The sequence below is a fragment of the Belonocnema kinseyi genome, chromosome 3, assembly GCF_010883055.1.
Source record: "Belonocnema kinseyi isolate 2016_QV_RU_SX_M_011 chromosome 3, B_treatae_v1, whole genome shotgun sequence".
Classification (NCBI taxonomy): Eukaryota; Metazoa; Arthropoda; class Insecta; order Hymenoptera; family Cynipidae; genus Belonocnema; species Belonocnema kinseyi.
The window spans coordinates 89,738,346-89,753,841 of record NC_046659.1 but is presented as its reverse complement, the minus strand read 5'-3'; the positions used below and the strand labels follow the sequence as shown (position 1 = coordinate 89,753,841).

At 34.1% G+C, this 15,496-nt stretch overlaps 1 protein-coding gene across 1 annotated transcript; it reads right to left on the bottom strand.

The window, feature by feature from the left end:
* Window positions 1-6,805: 6,805 nt before the first annotated feature.
* Window positions 6,806-7,984, bottom strand: LOC117169929. The gene is made up of 2 exons (XM_033356438.1): window positions 7,374-7,984; window positions 6,806-7,295 (listed from the first exon to the last, which is right to left on the bottom strand). Exons 1-2 carry the CDS (start codon window positions 7,982-7,984, stop codon window positions 6,806-6,808), a joined length of 1,101 nt encoding a protein of 366 aa, XP_033212329.1.
* Between the last annotated feature and the right edge of the window lie 7,512 nt (window positions 7,985-15,496).

Genomic DNA, 15,496 nt, shown 5'->3' with positions numbered 1-15,496 from the left:
GGGGGGGGCATTACAAAATTGTATAGGCATGCCATTGTGGATCCCCGCATGGTTTTCCTACAATATTTATTTTTTAAAATGTGTATACAAATTTTTGAAATCACAAGTTATAAAAATAATCTTAATTAGAAATTTAAAAATTCCCTGTACATCCAATTTTTATCTTTGGGTCTTGGCGATTTTTTGCTCGTGCATTTTAAGCACTGATAAACCGGGGTAAATTAAATAGGAATACCTCTCAGAAAATAAATTATTAAAATAAAAAAAAAATAGGGTAGACTTTTTTTACCCCTAGGTAGTAAAAAGGAAAACTATCGACAATGTAAAAACTAATTATATTCTTTTAGGATATCAATACAATTCACAAATCATTAATTGTAAAATTTAAAAATTTTAAGCCTTCAGTTTAACAACTCAATTTTTAACGTTAAAATTTGCCTCATTTTCAGCATACAGGTTTATTGTTTGGATTTTTAGCATTTTCATTATAAGTTGCATGTTAGGTCAAACTAACTTATACTGGGATTCGAAATTACTACAACGTGAAAAGGTAAAAACTTTCAATTTAAACGTTAAAATGTGATTTCCCATGTTCATGCAAGTCAGCAAGTCACTTTCTTTAGTGCCTGCGCTCGTAATATTTTCGAATATTTGAAAAGTGCTCGACAAGTAATAAAAATTGGTGTTTAAAATATTTTTCAAAATGTGTAATAACGGCGGGACTTATTCTGAAGTCAGTATTGATATAAAAAAAATATTACTATGTTTTTGCAGATAATTTGTACAAAGAAAGCGAATATGGGTTGTTATAAGCACATTTTAAAGGTGTAACGGGTTAGCTAACCAACAAACACAATATTTTCCAAAACAATTGTGAAGAAGTTCGGATATTCTAAAATTACTGTGATTATTTTTTGAATTGAAAAAATTATTTTTAGAAACTTCGCTTCTGTTGTCAATAATTATTAATTTTGAACATATATAATAACGAAGCCGATATAATAAATATTGTTGTCTAATTTTGTATTTCAGTTATGTAGTATTTTTTGTTACATGGTTTCAGCAATAAGAGCTTTGCTAAGATGATGAGAAGAATCGTATTCATTTTGTTAAGCAGTACTATTTGTTCATTAGGATGGACCCAGCAGAGTGTGGTTAGCTTATGAGCTGTTTATGATGAACAAATTAACGTATGAGAAAAAAGTTGTTAAAATACAATTCGTACATTATTAATTCGGATCTTAATTAGATATTTATTTTAAGTTTTGTCAAATTTCACTACTGTTTTAATAAGAGTAAAATGATTTTTCATACATTTTTGAAGAAAGTCATTACTTCGCATGCGAGCATTTATGTGAAAAAAGTTCATTAATATTTCATCTGTATGAATATTCAAGTTCTGAATACTTATTATTATTTCTATCCCCCTCTCCCATATTTTAAATTAAAATTTTGTCAAGATAAAAGTAACTAAAAGAGTATATGCGGAATCAGAAACGAAAATAAAGAACAAGTGCGCTTGGCTCATATCGCCCCAAAATTGAACGGAAAGTTTAAAGTATTTAACTTCAAAATGATGCAATCTTTAATCATAACATCTGCTGTAACTAACCCTACAAAGAGTAAATAGATGAACGAATTATATCCACATATCTTTCAATAATTATATTACAGAAATGAATATAGCAATTTTTCTACTTGAACATGTACATTGTTTTAGTTAAAGATCAATTCTACAATACGTAAACTCTTAAATACTAGACTGGTCTACTACAATTACTGCATGACACTGAATTTAATATATATTGGGGTAGTAATACGTTTTTTAACGTCTTTAAAATTTTTAAACCACATTTTTTTTATTTGTATAGAATTTTACAAGTTTTAAAACAAATTTATTTTTTTAAAAACCAGAAAAACAGTGCTCTCTCTTCTGGTTGACAGTAACTCATATCATTTTATCATACCTATAACAGTGCTGCTGTCATACTTTTTCTGACAATTTTTGTCGACAAGCTTAGTTTTTATGCGTTTACACCATTATTAACACCCTGCACAATTTGATAACGTGAAACATTGCATCCTAACCTACTGACTGCTACACTAAGAGGTTAGGTTAATGCACAGGAAGAGGTAGCTCATTCCGCCCCAGAACAGTGGCTTATTCTGCCCCACATAACACTTTTTAGTCAAATCAAAATTTCACCTATTGTGGTTTTACAATTATATATAGATCTGTTGAAAACTTTAGGTTTAATAAATAAGCTATCTAAATGACCACTACAAAAACATCTAATATGTGATTTTGCGTGATTCTTGAACCTTCTAAACAAATGCAAAATAGCAGAATACAGGTCTTAAAATTTTTACTTTCGTTTTTTCCAGATTTATTCAATATTAAGCGAAAAATTTTCAAAAAAGAAGTTTGATCATGTTTTTCCTGATATTATTACAAAAAACATCTACAAAATAAATGATAACCTACGAGAAAATTAAGTGACTCATCTTACCCACTATGCTCATCTCGCCCCACCCTATCCTACAGTGAAACTCTTTTATACCGCCGATTTAGGGGCTGACCTTGAGTATGAATTAGCTTATTTTAGACAGCTCCGCTTTTTTTTGTTCACGCTTGACTGCTCGCCTGAGTGACAACCGCAGACTCCGCGGCCCCCGCGTAATTCCTGATATACCTACGTACGGCGCGGCGTCAATCCTCGGAATGGCTATAGAAGGGAGGGCTATTAAAGTGTTTCACTGTATATGGAAACATTTAATTGTGGGATTTTATTTAGGGTAAAACCCATGGTCAATTTGAAAATTATATTTAAAACATTTTACATAATTCAAAAGGAGAACTTCAAGATAAATCATTATTAAGACTTTCTTGTGGAATTCGCTTTATATCGAATGATTTTTATATACTCCTTGGCAAAAATTTCTATGAATTTCATAATTAATTTTTTAGATGTAATTTTTTTAGGCTGTGTAGTCGTCCTGAAAAATTGGAGTGGTGAAAAAAGAGCATGGATTAGTCGTCCCGAAAATTCGGGATGACTAGCCAAGTTTCAGAAAAATGTTTTATTACTCATCCCGAGTTTCTGGACGACAAGACATTTCGATTTTCTTCATATTGTCAAAATCAGATGTTTTTCCTAATACCTTCGGCTCAATTTTCTTTAAACTGGTATTCAGGAAAACAAATTTTTAATTAGTATTCGTGTTCAGTAAAAATCAGTGTATAGAAAAATACATATGATCTCTTATGGCTTACTGAGAAAAATGAAAAAATGTATAGCTGTATTTTATCAATTTTCCGCATTTTTTAGTAAAATCGAAATTCTATAATTGATTTTATATTTAAGTTGAATACTTAATATTATTTAAGTAAGCGGGGTTGAGCTATGAATATACGTATATTTCATTGTAATCACGGCACTCAATAATAAAAATATCTTATTTGTACGCCGAACTTTTTTGCACTGCCAGTCGACGGCTCCTTTGTCGTAAAAATACTCTGCAAATATCTCTCGAACTTCAGCAGGACTTTGCACGTGATATGCTGCTTCATCGACATTTGACGGAAGATGAGGAGCAATGTCACTGATCCCTTCGGTTATCAATCTGCGATCTTCTGAACTCAACGTGCGATGTGGTAATTGAAGACCTTTCGTTTGTTGTTTAGATCCGATATACGTGGATAGGGTGTCAAAAAGTTGTTACCCGGAGCGATTCCCTCAACTACAACGAACACGTTCGGTGAAATCCTTTCATTTTCTCCTTTATTTTGATACAAAGAAACAAAAAATATTAACTGCTTTTAACTATGGTGGCGAATCTTTGTGAAAAAGTCCTATAAAATTTCTTCTTTCCCATGAAATAATAATACTATATTTCAAAAATCCTATCCTACACAGTAATGCAAGAATCTGAATTTCAGTAAAAAAAGGCGGTTGACTTTCAGATGTAACCAAAAGGATCATTTGCAAGTTGAAAGTCAACAGATAATTATAACATGACTTTCAGTAACGCGCTTGGTTGAAAATCAGCTGCTTTATGTACGTAAAATGTACTTTATAGGTTAATTACAGACAAAAAGATTGTTGACTTTCCATCAACGCGTGCGTGTGAAATGAAACTTATAGGTCAATTCAAGTCAGCTGAATCCTGAAATTCATAAAATTTATGCGCTATCGTTCAGTTATTAGGATCATGAAATTAATATAAAATTAAAAATTGAATTATTTTAGGAAATAATTTTGTTTGAAATGTGAGCATTGAATAAATTATCCATCTGGGAAATTTTATCCTTATATCATCTGAAACTGTTTATAGATTATATACATTAAACAAGGCACTTCTATCCATTTCAAGCTTCCAGGTACAAAACTTAAATCTTTAATCCTTTTTTATACCTTTTTTTATCACATATGTACGATTATTCCATTCATAATCACAATCCGTTACAGATCTGAGTACATATATCAAAATAGGAAACGTTGACGAAACGACTACCATGAGCTCAGTACAGTGTTGATCGATACTATCCAGCGCTATCGACGCCATATTGCCTACTCTCAGCTGCTGTCTTGGCAACTCTTCTAAAATCACCGAAAGCCGGCTAAGTGTTTGCGCATCGGCGCATCGCATTTCGCGCACGCCTTTCTGCCAGCACAAATTGAATTTCAGAGCGCGCGAATGAAAATCATCCTAAACTCAACATACTTGTCAGTCAATCATCATATTACTCGTATATCAGATAGGACACTGCACTTAAGTTCTATTTCTGGTTGAAATTCAGTGACTTACTTAATTTAATGCAAAAATGAAATTCATCTACATATAAAATTCATCATCTTGTATTACTGTGTAAACACGATCATATCGTAAATCGGTATTTGCTACATGGAGGTAAAATTGACAAAAAACCGTTGTTTTATTTTTTATATTTTGAACACGCTTCTACAAAAAAGTGATCGTGTGATAAAATGTTTTCATTTTGCGGATTTGTAAACTACGCGAAAAATCTATCGAAATGACATATGGCTTTTTCAGAAAAAATATTTGTTATGCGAATCGAGTTATACAATTTATTTACTTGAAGATACTACACAGGTACAAATATCGACGTGAATTTATCCAACCACGTAGAAATCCATATGGAAAGTTGGGGTGATGTCGAGTTGCGGAAAGTTTAGGGGAACACAGTGGGTAGCCACTTCCCCCTCCCTGTTATACTCCATGCATCGGTTCCCGCATCTCCATTGACTGTTGAGCTGTCCTTTGGATTTCCTATAATTTTCCCTTCACACTATAGCCAGTAATTATATTTTATGATAAAATGTATTTCTAAATGTTTCTAAACAGTATTGGTAAATGATGAAATTTTAATGGTAAATAATTTTTTAATATTGAGAAATATTGCTGTCCTTCACATTTTGCAATCTTACTATGATTTGACAATTTTTTCACACTTTTCAAGAAATGAGAAAAATTAAATTACCGATAACAAAAAAATGACCGACTCAATTAATAAGAATTGTTTATTTGTATTCTAGTATTATGCCATTCATTATACATATTTCCCAACAATTTTGAAACACGTTCACATGGAAAAAATCTGTGTCGTAGAGTTTGCTGCTAATCCTAAGATTGCTGTTGAACTCCGTTTAGTTTAACTAAATTATAAAAAAGTTCAAGATGGGAATGGGATCTAGCGAGAAAACGACAAGATGAACTTCAAGTTTACTATTCATTTATTTGAAGTGTACATTGCGACGGTTCGGTTGTGACTGGTTTACAAAAACTCCGGTTTGACCCTATGAGCTTGAAAGTTCGAAATTTACAGTAGTGGGGGAAACAGATGTTCCTGTGAGAGAAAGAGAGAGAGAGAGAGAGAAGTTTAGAAATGAGTCATAAACTTATATTCAAAAATGCCCTGCACCGACCCTTGAGCTCGTCGAATTGCTTTACGTGATTTTCCTAGTTTCTTCTAGATTATACGAGATGCAGCTGGCCTTAAGCCTTACAATTTTGCATTACTAACCTCACTGTGATTTACAAGTATTAGTGGGACCGAAGATTCAGCAAAATCCTTCCTTTAGAAATTTCTAAACAATTGGAACCTTCCCTTTCCTGGTCATTAGTGTTAATAAACCTCTCTACAATATCAAAAGACATTCGTTCACTTCGTCCTTAACTAATATTTTCTAAGCTGAATTTACGCTAAAACTTCAAGTCTCGAATCAAATAGTATTAAGAATTACGACTGAGACGTAACATGCCGGCGGCCTTTGAGCGGTACACGTTCAAAACAATGAATAAAACCATATAAACTACCATATAAGCTAACGGTTGAGCTGTAATAATAAATACATAGTTTAAATGAATGAAAATACATGAAAGATTGAAGCAAATCTCTATTCAATTTTTTGTTCGTTCACGTGGTTGATAGGAAGAGGGCACAATTTTTTGATACAGCGTTTGTACTCTCCTTTACTTGTCTTCACCATGGCAATTCTGTTTATGCCATCATTTCCTGTGAGTAGAGCTGTACCTCTGCCCGTCGTCCAGTGTAAAGGTGGTGCATTATCATCCTTGATAATCACCAATGTACCAATGTCAATTTGATTGTTGACGTTCGAGCTCCATTTACTACGAGTCGTTAGTTGGTGTAAGTATTCCTTACGCCACCGCTGCCAGAAATGCGTCCTCATACTGTCATGCAGCACGCGACATTGACCTTTTTACGCGCTTCCAGAATGGCATCTGACCTCTTCGTCATTTTTGGCCAGTGTTCAGAGCTTCACAGCCATTCCGGAACGTTTTTCCAAAGCGATGAGATTATGAATTCTTGAGGTAATTGACCTCTCGATACTAAGTCGGCTGGATTGTCTGCCGAGGATACGTGTCGCCATTCACAATTTGCTGTCAAATCTTGAATTTCTGTAACACGGTTACAGACGAAAGTTTTTAACTTGCGAGGCTCACTGTTTATCCAACTGAGTGCTATAGTAGAGTCCGACCATAAGACAATCCTCTCGAAATTAACATAAAGAGCATTCCTTACTGTATTAATTAGGCGAGCAAGGAGAAGTGCTGCACACAGTTCGAAGCGAGGTAACGTCAACGGTTTAATGGGAGCGACTCTAGACTTTGAACATACGAGAGAGATGTTTTTTGAATGGTGCGAATCAACCGATAGAATATAAACGCAAGCACCATATGCCTCCTCACTCGCGTCACAAAATCCGTGCAGCTCTGCTTTTACATAATCTGCAACGAGGATCGGTCGGCTGAAATCGATGTTAAGCAAGAGTGGCAATTGGTATTGATATTCTGACTACATCCTGTTTATTTCGAAGGGTACTGACTCGTCCCATGACACTCCCAACTTCCATAAGAACTGAACCATCAATTTGGCTTTTAAAATGACCGGACCTAACAGGCCAAGCGGATCGAATAATTTTGACATTTGCGACAAAATTGTTCGTTTTGTTGGCTTAGATCTGCTGTTTGATAGATCAATCGAATAACACATAGTATCTCTGCGACAGTCCCATCTCAAGCCAAGAGTTTTGATCGCCGAATCGGGATCAAGGGACATGTGAATGCCACTGAAATTGCATACATCGTCCGATATTAGCGAGAGTTCGTTAGAAGCCCATTTGCGAAGCGTGAAACCACCCCTTTTTAAAAGCTGGATGAGATCATCGCGTATGGTCCTTGCTTCCTGTGGCGTATTGGCACCGGTTAACAAATTATCCACATAAAAGTCTCGTTTCAAAAGAGGCGCGGATGGGTGTTGCTCTACTTGATTATCGGCTAAGTGATGTAGGGTTCGAATGGCAAGAAACGGAGCACAAGAGGTACCATAGGTGACTGTGTTTAAAATATACTCATTCAACTCAGCATCGGGGTTCGACCGAAATAAGATTTTTTGGTAAATCGCATCATCAGGATGCACTAACACTTGGCGGTACATTTTCTCAATGTCTGCCGTTAAAGCTATTTTATGCGAACGAAAACGAACGAGAATAGAAAATAAGTCATTCTGAATGGTAGGACCAACCATTAAGGTGTTGTTTAAAGACATCCCAGAAGACGATTTTACTGACCCATCGAACACTACCCGAATCTTTGTCGTGAGGCTGTCCTCCTTGATTACAGCATGATGCGGTAAGTAAAAACCGTGTTTCGAATTATTTTTGTTTTCTACCAAAGTGAGGTGACCTAATGCTTCATATTGGTCAAGAAACTTGCGATACTCAGATTTTAAATTTTCGTCCCTAGACAATCGTCTCTCTAAATAGTTAAACCTGTGTGATGACATGGAAAATGAATCCCCGAGCATATGCTTTTTGTCATTAAAGAGCAATCGAACCAGGTACCGACCGTGAATGTCACGCTGCGTGTTTTCTACGAAATATTGCTTACACGCTCTTTCTTCTACTGATAAGGGTTTGGAACACGCGAGTTCCTCAATTTCCCAAAACTTGGTGAGAGTTGATTCGAGCGAGGGTGAGTGAGTTGTTAATTGACATTGTAGGTTACGAGAGTTAGGCAGGGAACTGTTAAATTCCCCTGCAATAATCCAACCAAAGTGGGTTTTTTGTAATACGAGATCGGGATGTGTATTCAGTGAAATTTGGCCTACACACAAAAGTTTATAGAACACCTGCACTCCAATGAGAAGATCAATTTTTGATCATACATGAAAATCAGGATCTGCTAGTGTGATGTTGCTAAGGATATTAAGCTCAGAAATATTCAGTTGTCTGCCAGGCATCGGCTGAGTAATTTGCGAGAGGACAAAAAAACTAAGATCCTTCTTGAAATTATTGTATCGAGATTTCAATGTTGCTGACACTGCGACACTAATTTTCGCGGTGGCGTCTCTTATTCCGCCTACAGAAATGTCAACAGATTTTCGGGGTAGGTTTAGAAATGAGGGCACTTCCTCAGTTACGAAGTTTGGTTGGGACCCAGAATCCAAAAACGCTCGACAAGTTCTAACGTTACCCTGTGCATTGACAAGATCAACGATTGCGGTGGCAAGTATGGACTCGGTTCCCGCTTGGATACTATAGGTATGTGGGAACTCTATTTCGGATTGATAATTGTGAAAGATCTCTTTTTTTTCATCAAGATCTTTCAATCGCTTTTCAAGAAGTGAACGATCTCGAGAAACTTCAAATTTTTCTAGAAACTTTTCCAAATTTGTCAATGTCCGCTTGGCATTACCGCATTTAATCTTTAACATTTTTTCTGACATTGTAGTTTTTCGAATAGAACCCTTTGTTTTTTCACGACTAACACTTATAAGCAAAATCAACGTTTAAGCAATAATTGAAGAGTTAGGAATGGAAAAAACATGAAATAGATTGGTGGCTTGTAAACTTACTTGAACAACAGAGGATATTTATTTGAAGTGTACATTGCGACGGTTCGGTTGTGACTGGTTTACAAAAACTCAGGTTTCACCCTATGAGCTTGAAAGTTCGACATTTACAGTAGCGGGGGAAACACATGTTCCGGTGAGAGAAAGATAGAGAGAAGTTTGGAAATGAGTCATAAACTTATATTCAAAAATGCCCTGTACCGACCCTTGAGCTCGTCGAATTGCTTTACGTGATTTTCCTAGTTTCTTCTAGATTATACGAGATGCAGCTGGCCTTAAGCCTTAGAATTTTGCATTACTAACCTCACTGTGATTTACAAGTATTAGTGGGACCGAAGATTCAGCAAAATCCTTCCTTTAGAAAGTTCTAAACAATTGGAACCTTCCCTTACCTGGTCATTAGTGTTAAGAAACCTCTCTACAATATCAAAAGACATTCGTTCACTTCGTCCTTAACTAATATTTTCTAAGCTGAATTTACACTAATACTTCAAGTCTCGAATCAATTAATATTAAGCATTACGACTGAGACGTAACAATTGCGAAGGGAAAATTCTAGGAAATGTGAGTCCACCGCTCGACGGCTAATGTTGAGATTCGGAGAAGCTAGTAGTATAGTATCATGGAGGGGGAAGTCACCACCTGCTGTGTCCCCCTCACATTTTCGCAACTCGGCATCAGCCGGATAATTGAAAACTTCCACATGGAATGTAGGGTGTGTGACACTTATCCCATTCCTATTTTACCGACATTGTTTTGTGTAGCCCGCTAATTCAAGATGAGATGATGTATCAAACTGAAAAATTGGAAAAAAAATTAAAAAAGAACATTCAAATACTAATAAATTGTTCCAATTGCAAAAAAAATTGATACCTATCAATAATATAATATACGGGGTACATGAAAATAAGAAATGCCATCCATTTTCATCTATATCTTAAGTGATTTTCCAAATGAAATTCCATGTGAATATTTTCACCTTAGTATCTTCAAATCACGATTTTTTTGTTTAAAGGGTCGGTAATCTATTCGAATCGCCAAAAAAGCAGACATTTTACAAGTTTTGAACCAATAATTTATCGGTACGTTCCAGAAATTCCCAACTTTGGAAAAAATTTCCCGTATTTATAGTTGGCTCTATGATGAACAAGTCATCCCCTGAATTCCAAGACCAATCAATGTTAAGAGCCTCAATAAAATATATTCTAACCTAGTGGTTCAGGCGTCTTGGTTGAAGAAACGTTGAAGAAAAGTGAACCACTCTTGTATGGAGCCTAACATAACGAAGTCAATCACGTTGTGCTCTCACTGAAGTGGTAAACAAACTATTTTTACATTCTCATTCATGAGAGTGTAATGTCATCGTCCAAATTTTCGATCTCTGGTTTTTAACGCATCTTTACATTTCGGCACGCACAGAATCCGAAAATCATAGAATTTTGTCGGTGTCTGTCTGTCTTTATGTCTGTCTGTGTGTCTGTGTGTCTGTATGTCTGTATGTATGTATGTATGTATGTATGTATGTATGTATGTATGTATGTATGGTTACCTGAATGTGTAGCCACGCTAACTTTTGAAGGATTTGTCCAATCGAGTCCGCATTTCATACACTTCGGAAGGTCCCTAAAATGAAGGGTAAGTTTGTTAATCAGACATTTCCAACCAAAATTAAAAAATTAAGAGCATTTTCAAAATTTAGATTTTTTTTTAATTTTATAAATTTCTGTCAAAGTTTCTTATAGATGGGTAAAATACTTGCAAAGTATCTGAATAAAATTTTTTATTTTCATAAAAATTAGAAAAGTTATATACTTTTCAAAAATTTTAAAAAATTCAAAAAATAGAAAAATTTTTTTCATAGATTCCAAAATTTCATTAGAATTTTTACTAGATACCAAATATATTTCAAAACTATTCTAGCACAATTTTTGGATTGACCCACAATTTTAAAAAATAGTGCCTGTATAACCAAACTGTTGAGCGTGATGTGCGATTATCGCAATGAGATATAATCGCCAAGGCCGTAGGTGCTTTGAGAACCTTCTTTAATGGCAAATTAAAAAAAATTTTCAGCTTCACTTTATGATTGTAGTTTATGAGGGGTTTGAATTACAGTACTTAAAAAAAGGGAAAAGGATCAAACAACCACAGCAGGGTCCTATTAGGATCAGGAAAAATAAAATGTGAACATTATTTTGCAATATCTGAATAAGCAGTATCAGACCAAGGTACACACAAAAAAATTGTAATAGACATTTAAAATAACAATTTTTAACATACAATGTAGAAAATTTCGCATTGTGGTCTCTGTACAAATGTGGAGGGTAATAAAAAAACCGAGCGCCCTCTAATTTTTTCCAAATTTCAAATTAATATTTAGAGGTCGTTTTTATACCAAAGTTAAGAATTTGAATAGGATCCACTTTAGAAAAAAGCCTTCTTAATACTGATCGGGAAATTTTTATATTTTTAATGCTGAATACATATCAAGATAAAATAAAGATATGCTTAAAATGTGGATAGATCGTCAGGTGTGATGAACATTAGATAGAATTAGAGTATTTTTGAATATGTTCCTAGTTAAATATAGTATATAATATAATATTTTCAATTCAGAATTTAAATTCTAATAAAAATTACGCACAGCTTATTTTACGAAACTTCTTAAGATAAGAATGTTATATGTTTTATATGTAAATCGATTGACTGTTATATCTAAAGATAACACATGGTATATTTGAATCTTAGCAAGAAAAAGTGACAGGTTATTACTTGAATTTCCACCTGTTTGCTGTCTACTGCAGCCATACAATGATCAAAGTTCCACAGAGTTTCAAATTCGCCTATCTTTTTCTTCCAATTTTCTTCTGAAGGTTTGAAAAAGTATTCGCCATACAGTGCTTCGTAAATTTTCTGGCGCGTTTCACGAATTATTTTGCTAATCGTATTTGTTGCAACACGAAAGGCGAATGAAAGGGAAACTTGTGAATCTCCTGCAGCCAAGTATCGTAAAGTTATTTCTAACCTTGTTTTCGCCGAAATAGGCTCACAGACAACATTCTGTTTCTCAATGAGCGATTTCGCGATATCATACAGTATGTCAAAGTATTAAGGAAGAATGCGAAAATATGTGAAATATTTTTGCAGGTCTTTCTCTTCCTGCCTCATCTCGGCCACCAAATTTTCACTGTCACCTTGCTGAAAACGTTTAGTAACGGCGAAAATCGGTCTGACTCAGAATCCTCTCGGTGAAGGAGAATTTTTTACAATTTGTAGACGTTTTAATATTTCATACATTTTCCACAAAAGTATTAGCTTCCTCCTTGTTGCTTCTTGCTGCCACGCAAATTGCGGAATTTGTTTCCATTTTAAAATAAGCATTAGCACTGTTCGCGATGCTCTTCTGAGATCCATTAATGAGGTGATTGTGAAAATTACCAAAATAAAAAAAAGATGCATCTACATCTATAGAAGAAATGGCTTTAATATGGCAAATGTAATGAAATTATAAGAAATATGAATAATAAAAAAATTTAAACTTACATGTGGATCACAATTCATTAGTGAGTATCAAGATATTGCTTGTGTCTTTGCGAAAACTTTGCCAATGTATACAACATAATTGATAACAAAAATTGTGGGAACTTAAACTGCGATTTATGGTCACAAATGCGAATATAAAATATACATATTTAATCTCAGTAATGACCTGAAATCTAAACGTTAATCTAAACGTTAATCACAATATAATTATTTAATTTTAATAATTTAATTTTAATCAAAAACAACGATTATAATTATAGAAAGTCTTTTAAAGGACAAACTGAACCTATGATCATAAGATTGGATACAAATTTTAACTTTTTAATAAGATTAAGAAAAAACACGTATTTCAAATTATAATTACTATTTACGTAATAACTCAAATTTCCCCTCTAAGAATTGAATAAGTGCTTTTTTGAGGTTTTTATATTAATTGTTAGGTATGGAAGGAGGCACAACAAACATGCACAGTGGCAATTATACGTCGACATAGAGATTATATATTTGTTGACATTGCTTTTAGATAACTATTTTAATGTTCACTATGAAAGCATGCATATTACTGTTCTAATTTCTTTACTTTAGGGACATAAACTTTACCTTCTTTCTTCTTTCGTGTGCCCTTTTCTTATTAAACAGCACAAAGAAAGTTTTTCTATTCTGTTAATACGTAATCTGTATATTTTGAAAGCAGTCTATCACATGGTACATATTAGTGAAGTGCGGAGGAGAAATCATCTAATACGAATGCCTTTTCTTGTATACATTGTTTTTTGTTTTTCTTAAAATGGTGATTCATGAAATTAAAGGAATTGAAAGACTTCAGAGAATGCATGTAATACTGAAAATTCTATGAATGTCATGAGTTCAGGTGACTCAGAGAATTTAAATAATTTAAGATTTTCAGAATATTCAAGAAATTCAGACAAATCAATTTAAATTTTTTGTTTCACAGAAATTTTACAACTCTTTAAATTCATTCAATGTACTGAATGTATGGAATTCCAGTAATGCTCTGAAAACCCCCCGAATTCCTTCAATATTCCGAATTTCGTATTTAAAGAATATCAGGAATTCAGAATATTGAAAGGACTTTAGGATGTTTAGGTTACAATGGTGAAAAACTGCGGGGAATTTCAGGGAAGTAAAGACATTTAAAGATTTTAAAGATTCCAAGGAATCCAGAATATTCACGGAATTGGACGATTTCAGGGAATTAAGAGAATTTGAAGGATTTGGCTACATTACGAAATTCCAGGTATTGAGATAGTTTGGGTAATTCTGTGGTATTAATGTAACTTAAGAAATTCAAATCGGAATTTAGATCCATGCAAAAAGATTTCCCGAAAAATACTCTACAGAAATTGTATGGAAATTACATTTGAGAATGCCATTGAGTTTCGATGAAAATTCCAATAACCTTCCGCTATCAGTACCTCTACCCCTGATCAATTTCGGAAGTTACAACCTTAGTCCCAAACGAATCCGTTTGCACCTGGTGTCTCAAATATATATATATATATATTCCTCTAAAAATTTGAATTCTAAATCAAGATTAACTGCACATAGCCCACTTTTCTTACGGCCCGTTATTATACAACAATTTCCAAATTCATCAGGTGTAATAAATACATCTTCCTCGAAGAATATAAGTTCATTATCAATATTAACTGCACATAATCCACTTTTCTCATAGCCCGTTTGTAAACAAAAATTTACAAATTAATCAGGTGCAAGAAATACATCTTCCTCGCGGAATTTAAGTTCAGAACTAATATTAACTGCACATAGTCCACTTTTCTCATAGCCCGTTATTATACAACAATTTCAAAATTCATCAGGTGTAAGAAATACACCTTCCTCGAGGAATTTAAGTTCAGAATTAATATTAACTGCACATAGCCCACTTTTCTCATAGCCCGTTATTATACAGCAATTACCAAATTCATCATGTGTAAGAAATACATCTTCCTCTAGGAATTTAAGTTCAGAATTAACATTAACTGCTCATAGACCACTTTCCTCATGGTCCGTTATTATACAAAAATTTCCAAATTCACCAGGTGTAAGAAATACATCTTCCTCGAGGAACTTAAGTTCAGAATTAATATTAACTGCACATAACCCACTTTTCTCATGACTCGTTATTATACAACAATTTCCAAATTCACCAGATGTAACGAATACGTCATCCTCGAGGAATTTAAGTTCACAATTAACATTAACTGCACATAGCCCACTTTCCTCATGGTCCGTTATTATACAAAAATTTCCAAATTCACCAGGTGTAAGAAATACATCTTCCTCGAGGAATTTTAAGTTTAGAATTAATATGAGCGACTGACAATAAAAAGTGGAAATATCTCGTTGGTGAGTAAGAACGGCGTAGCTGAGTTGCGTGAATAGACATGTCTCTAATTCCTGGTTCAGAAAAGGTTTTCTAATCCTATGGCTAATAGACCGTGGGCTGACAACGTAAATGGGAGCGTGATACGGATAAGGCCAATTTTCACATGAGATGTTCGTCTGATGATGAGGAACGTAAAAATGGGT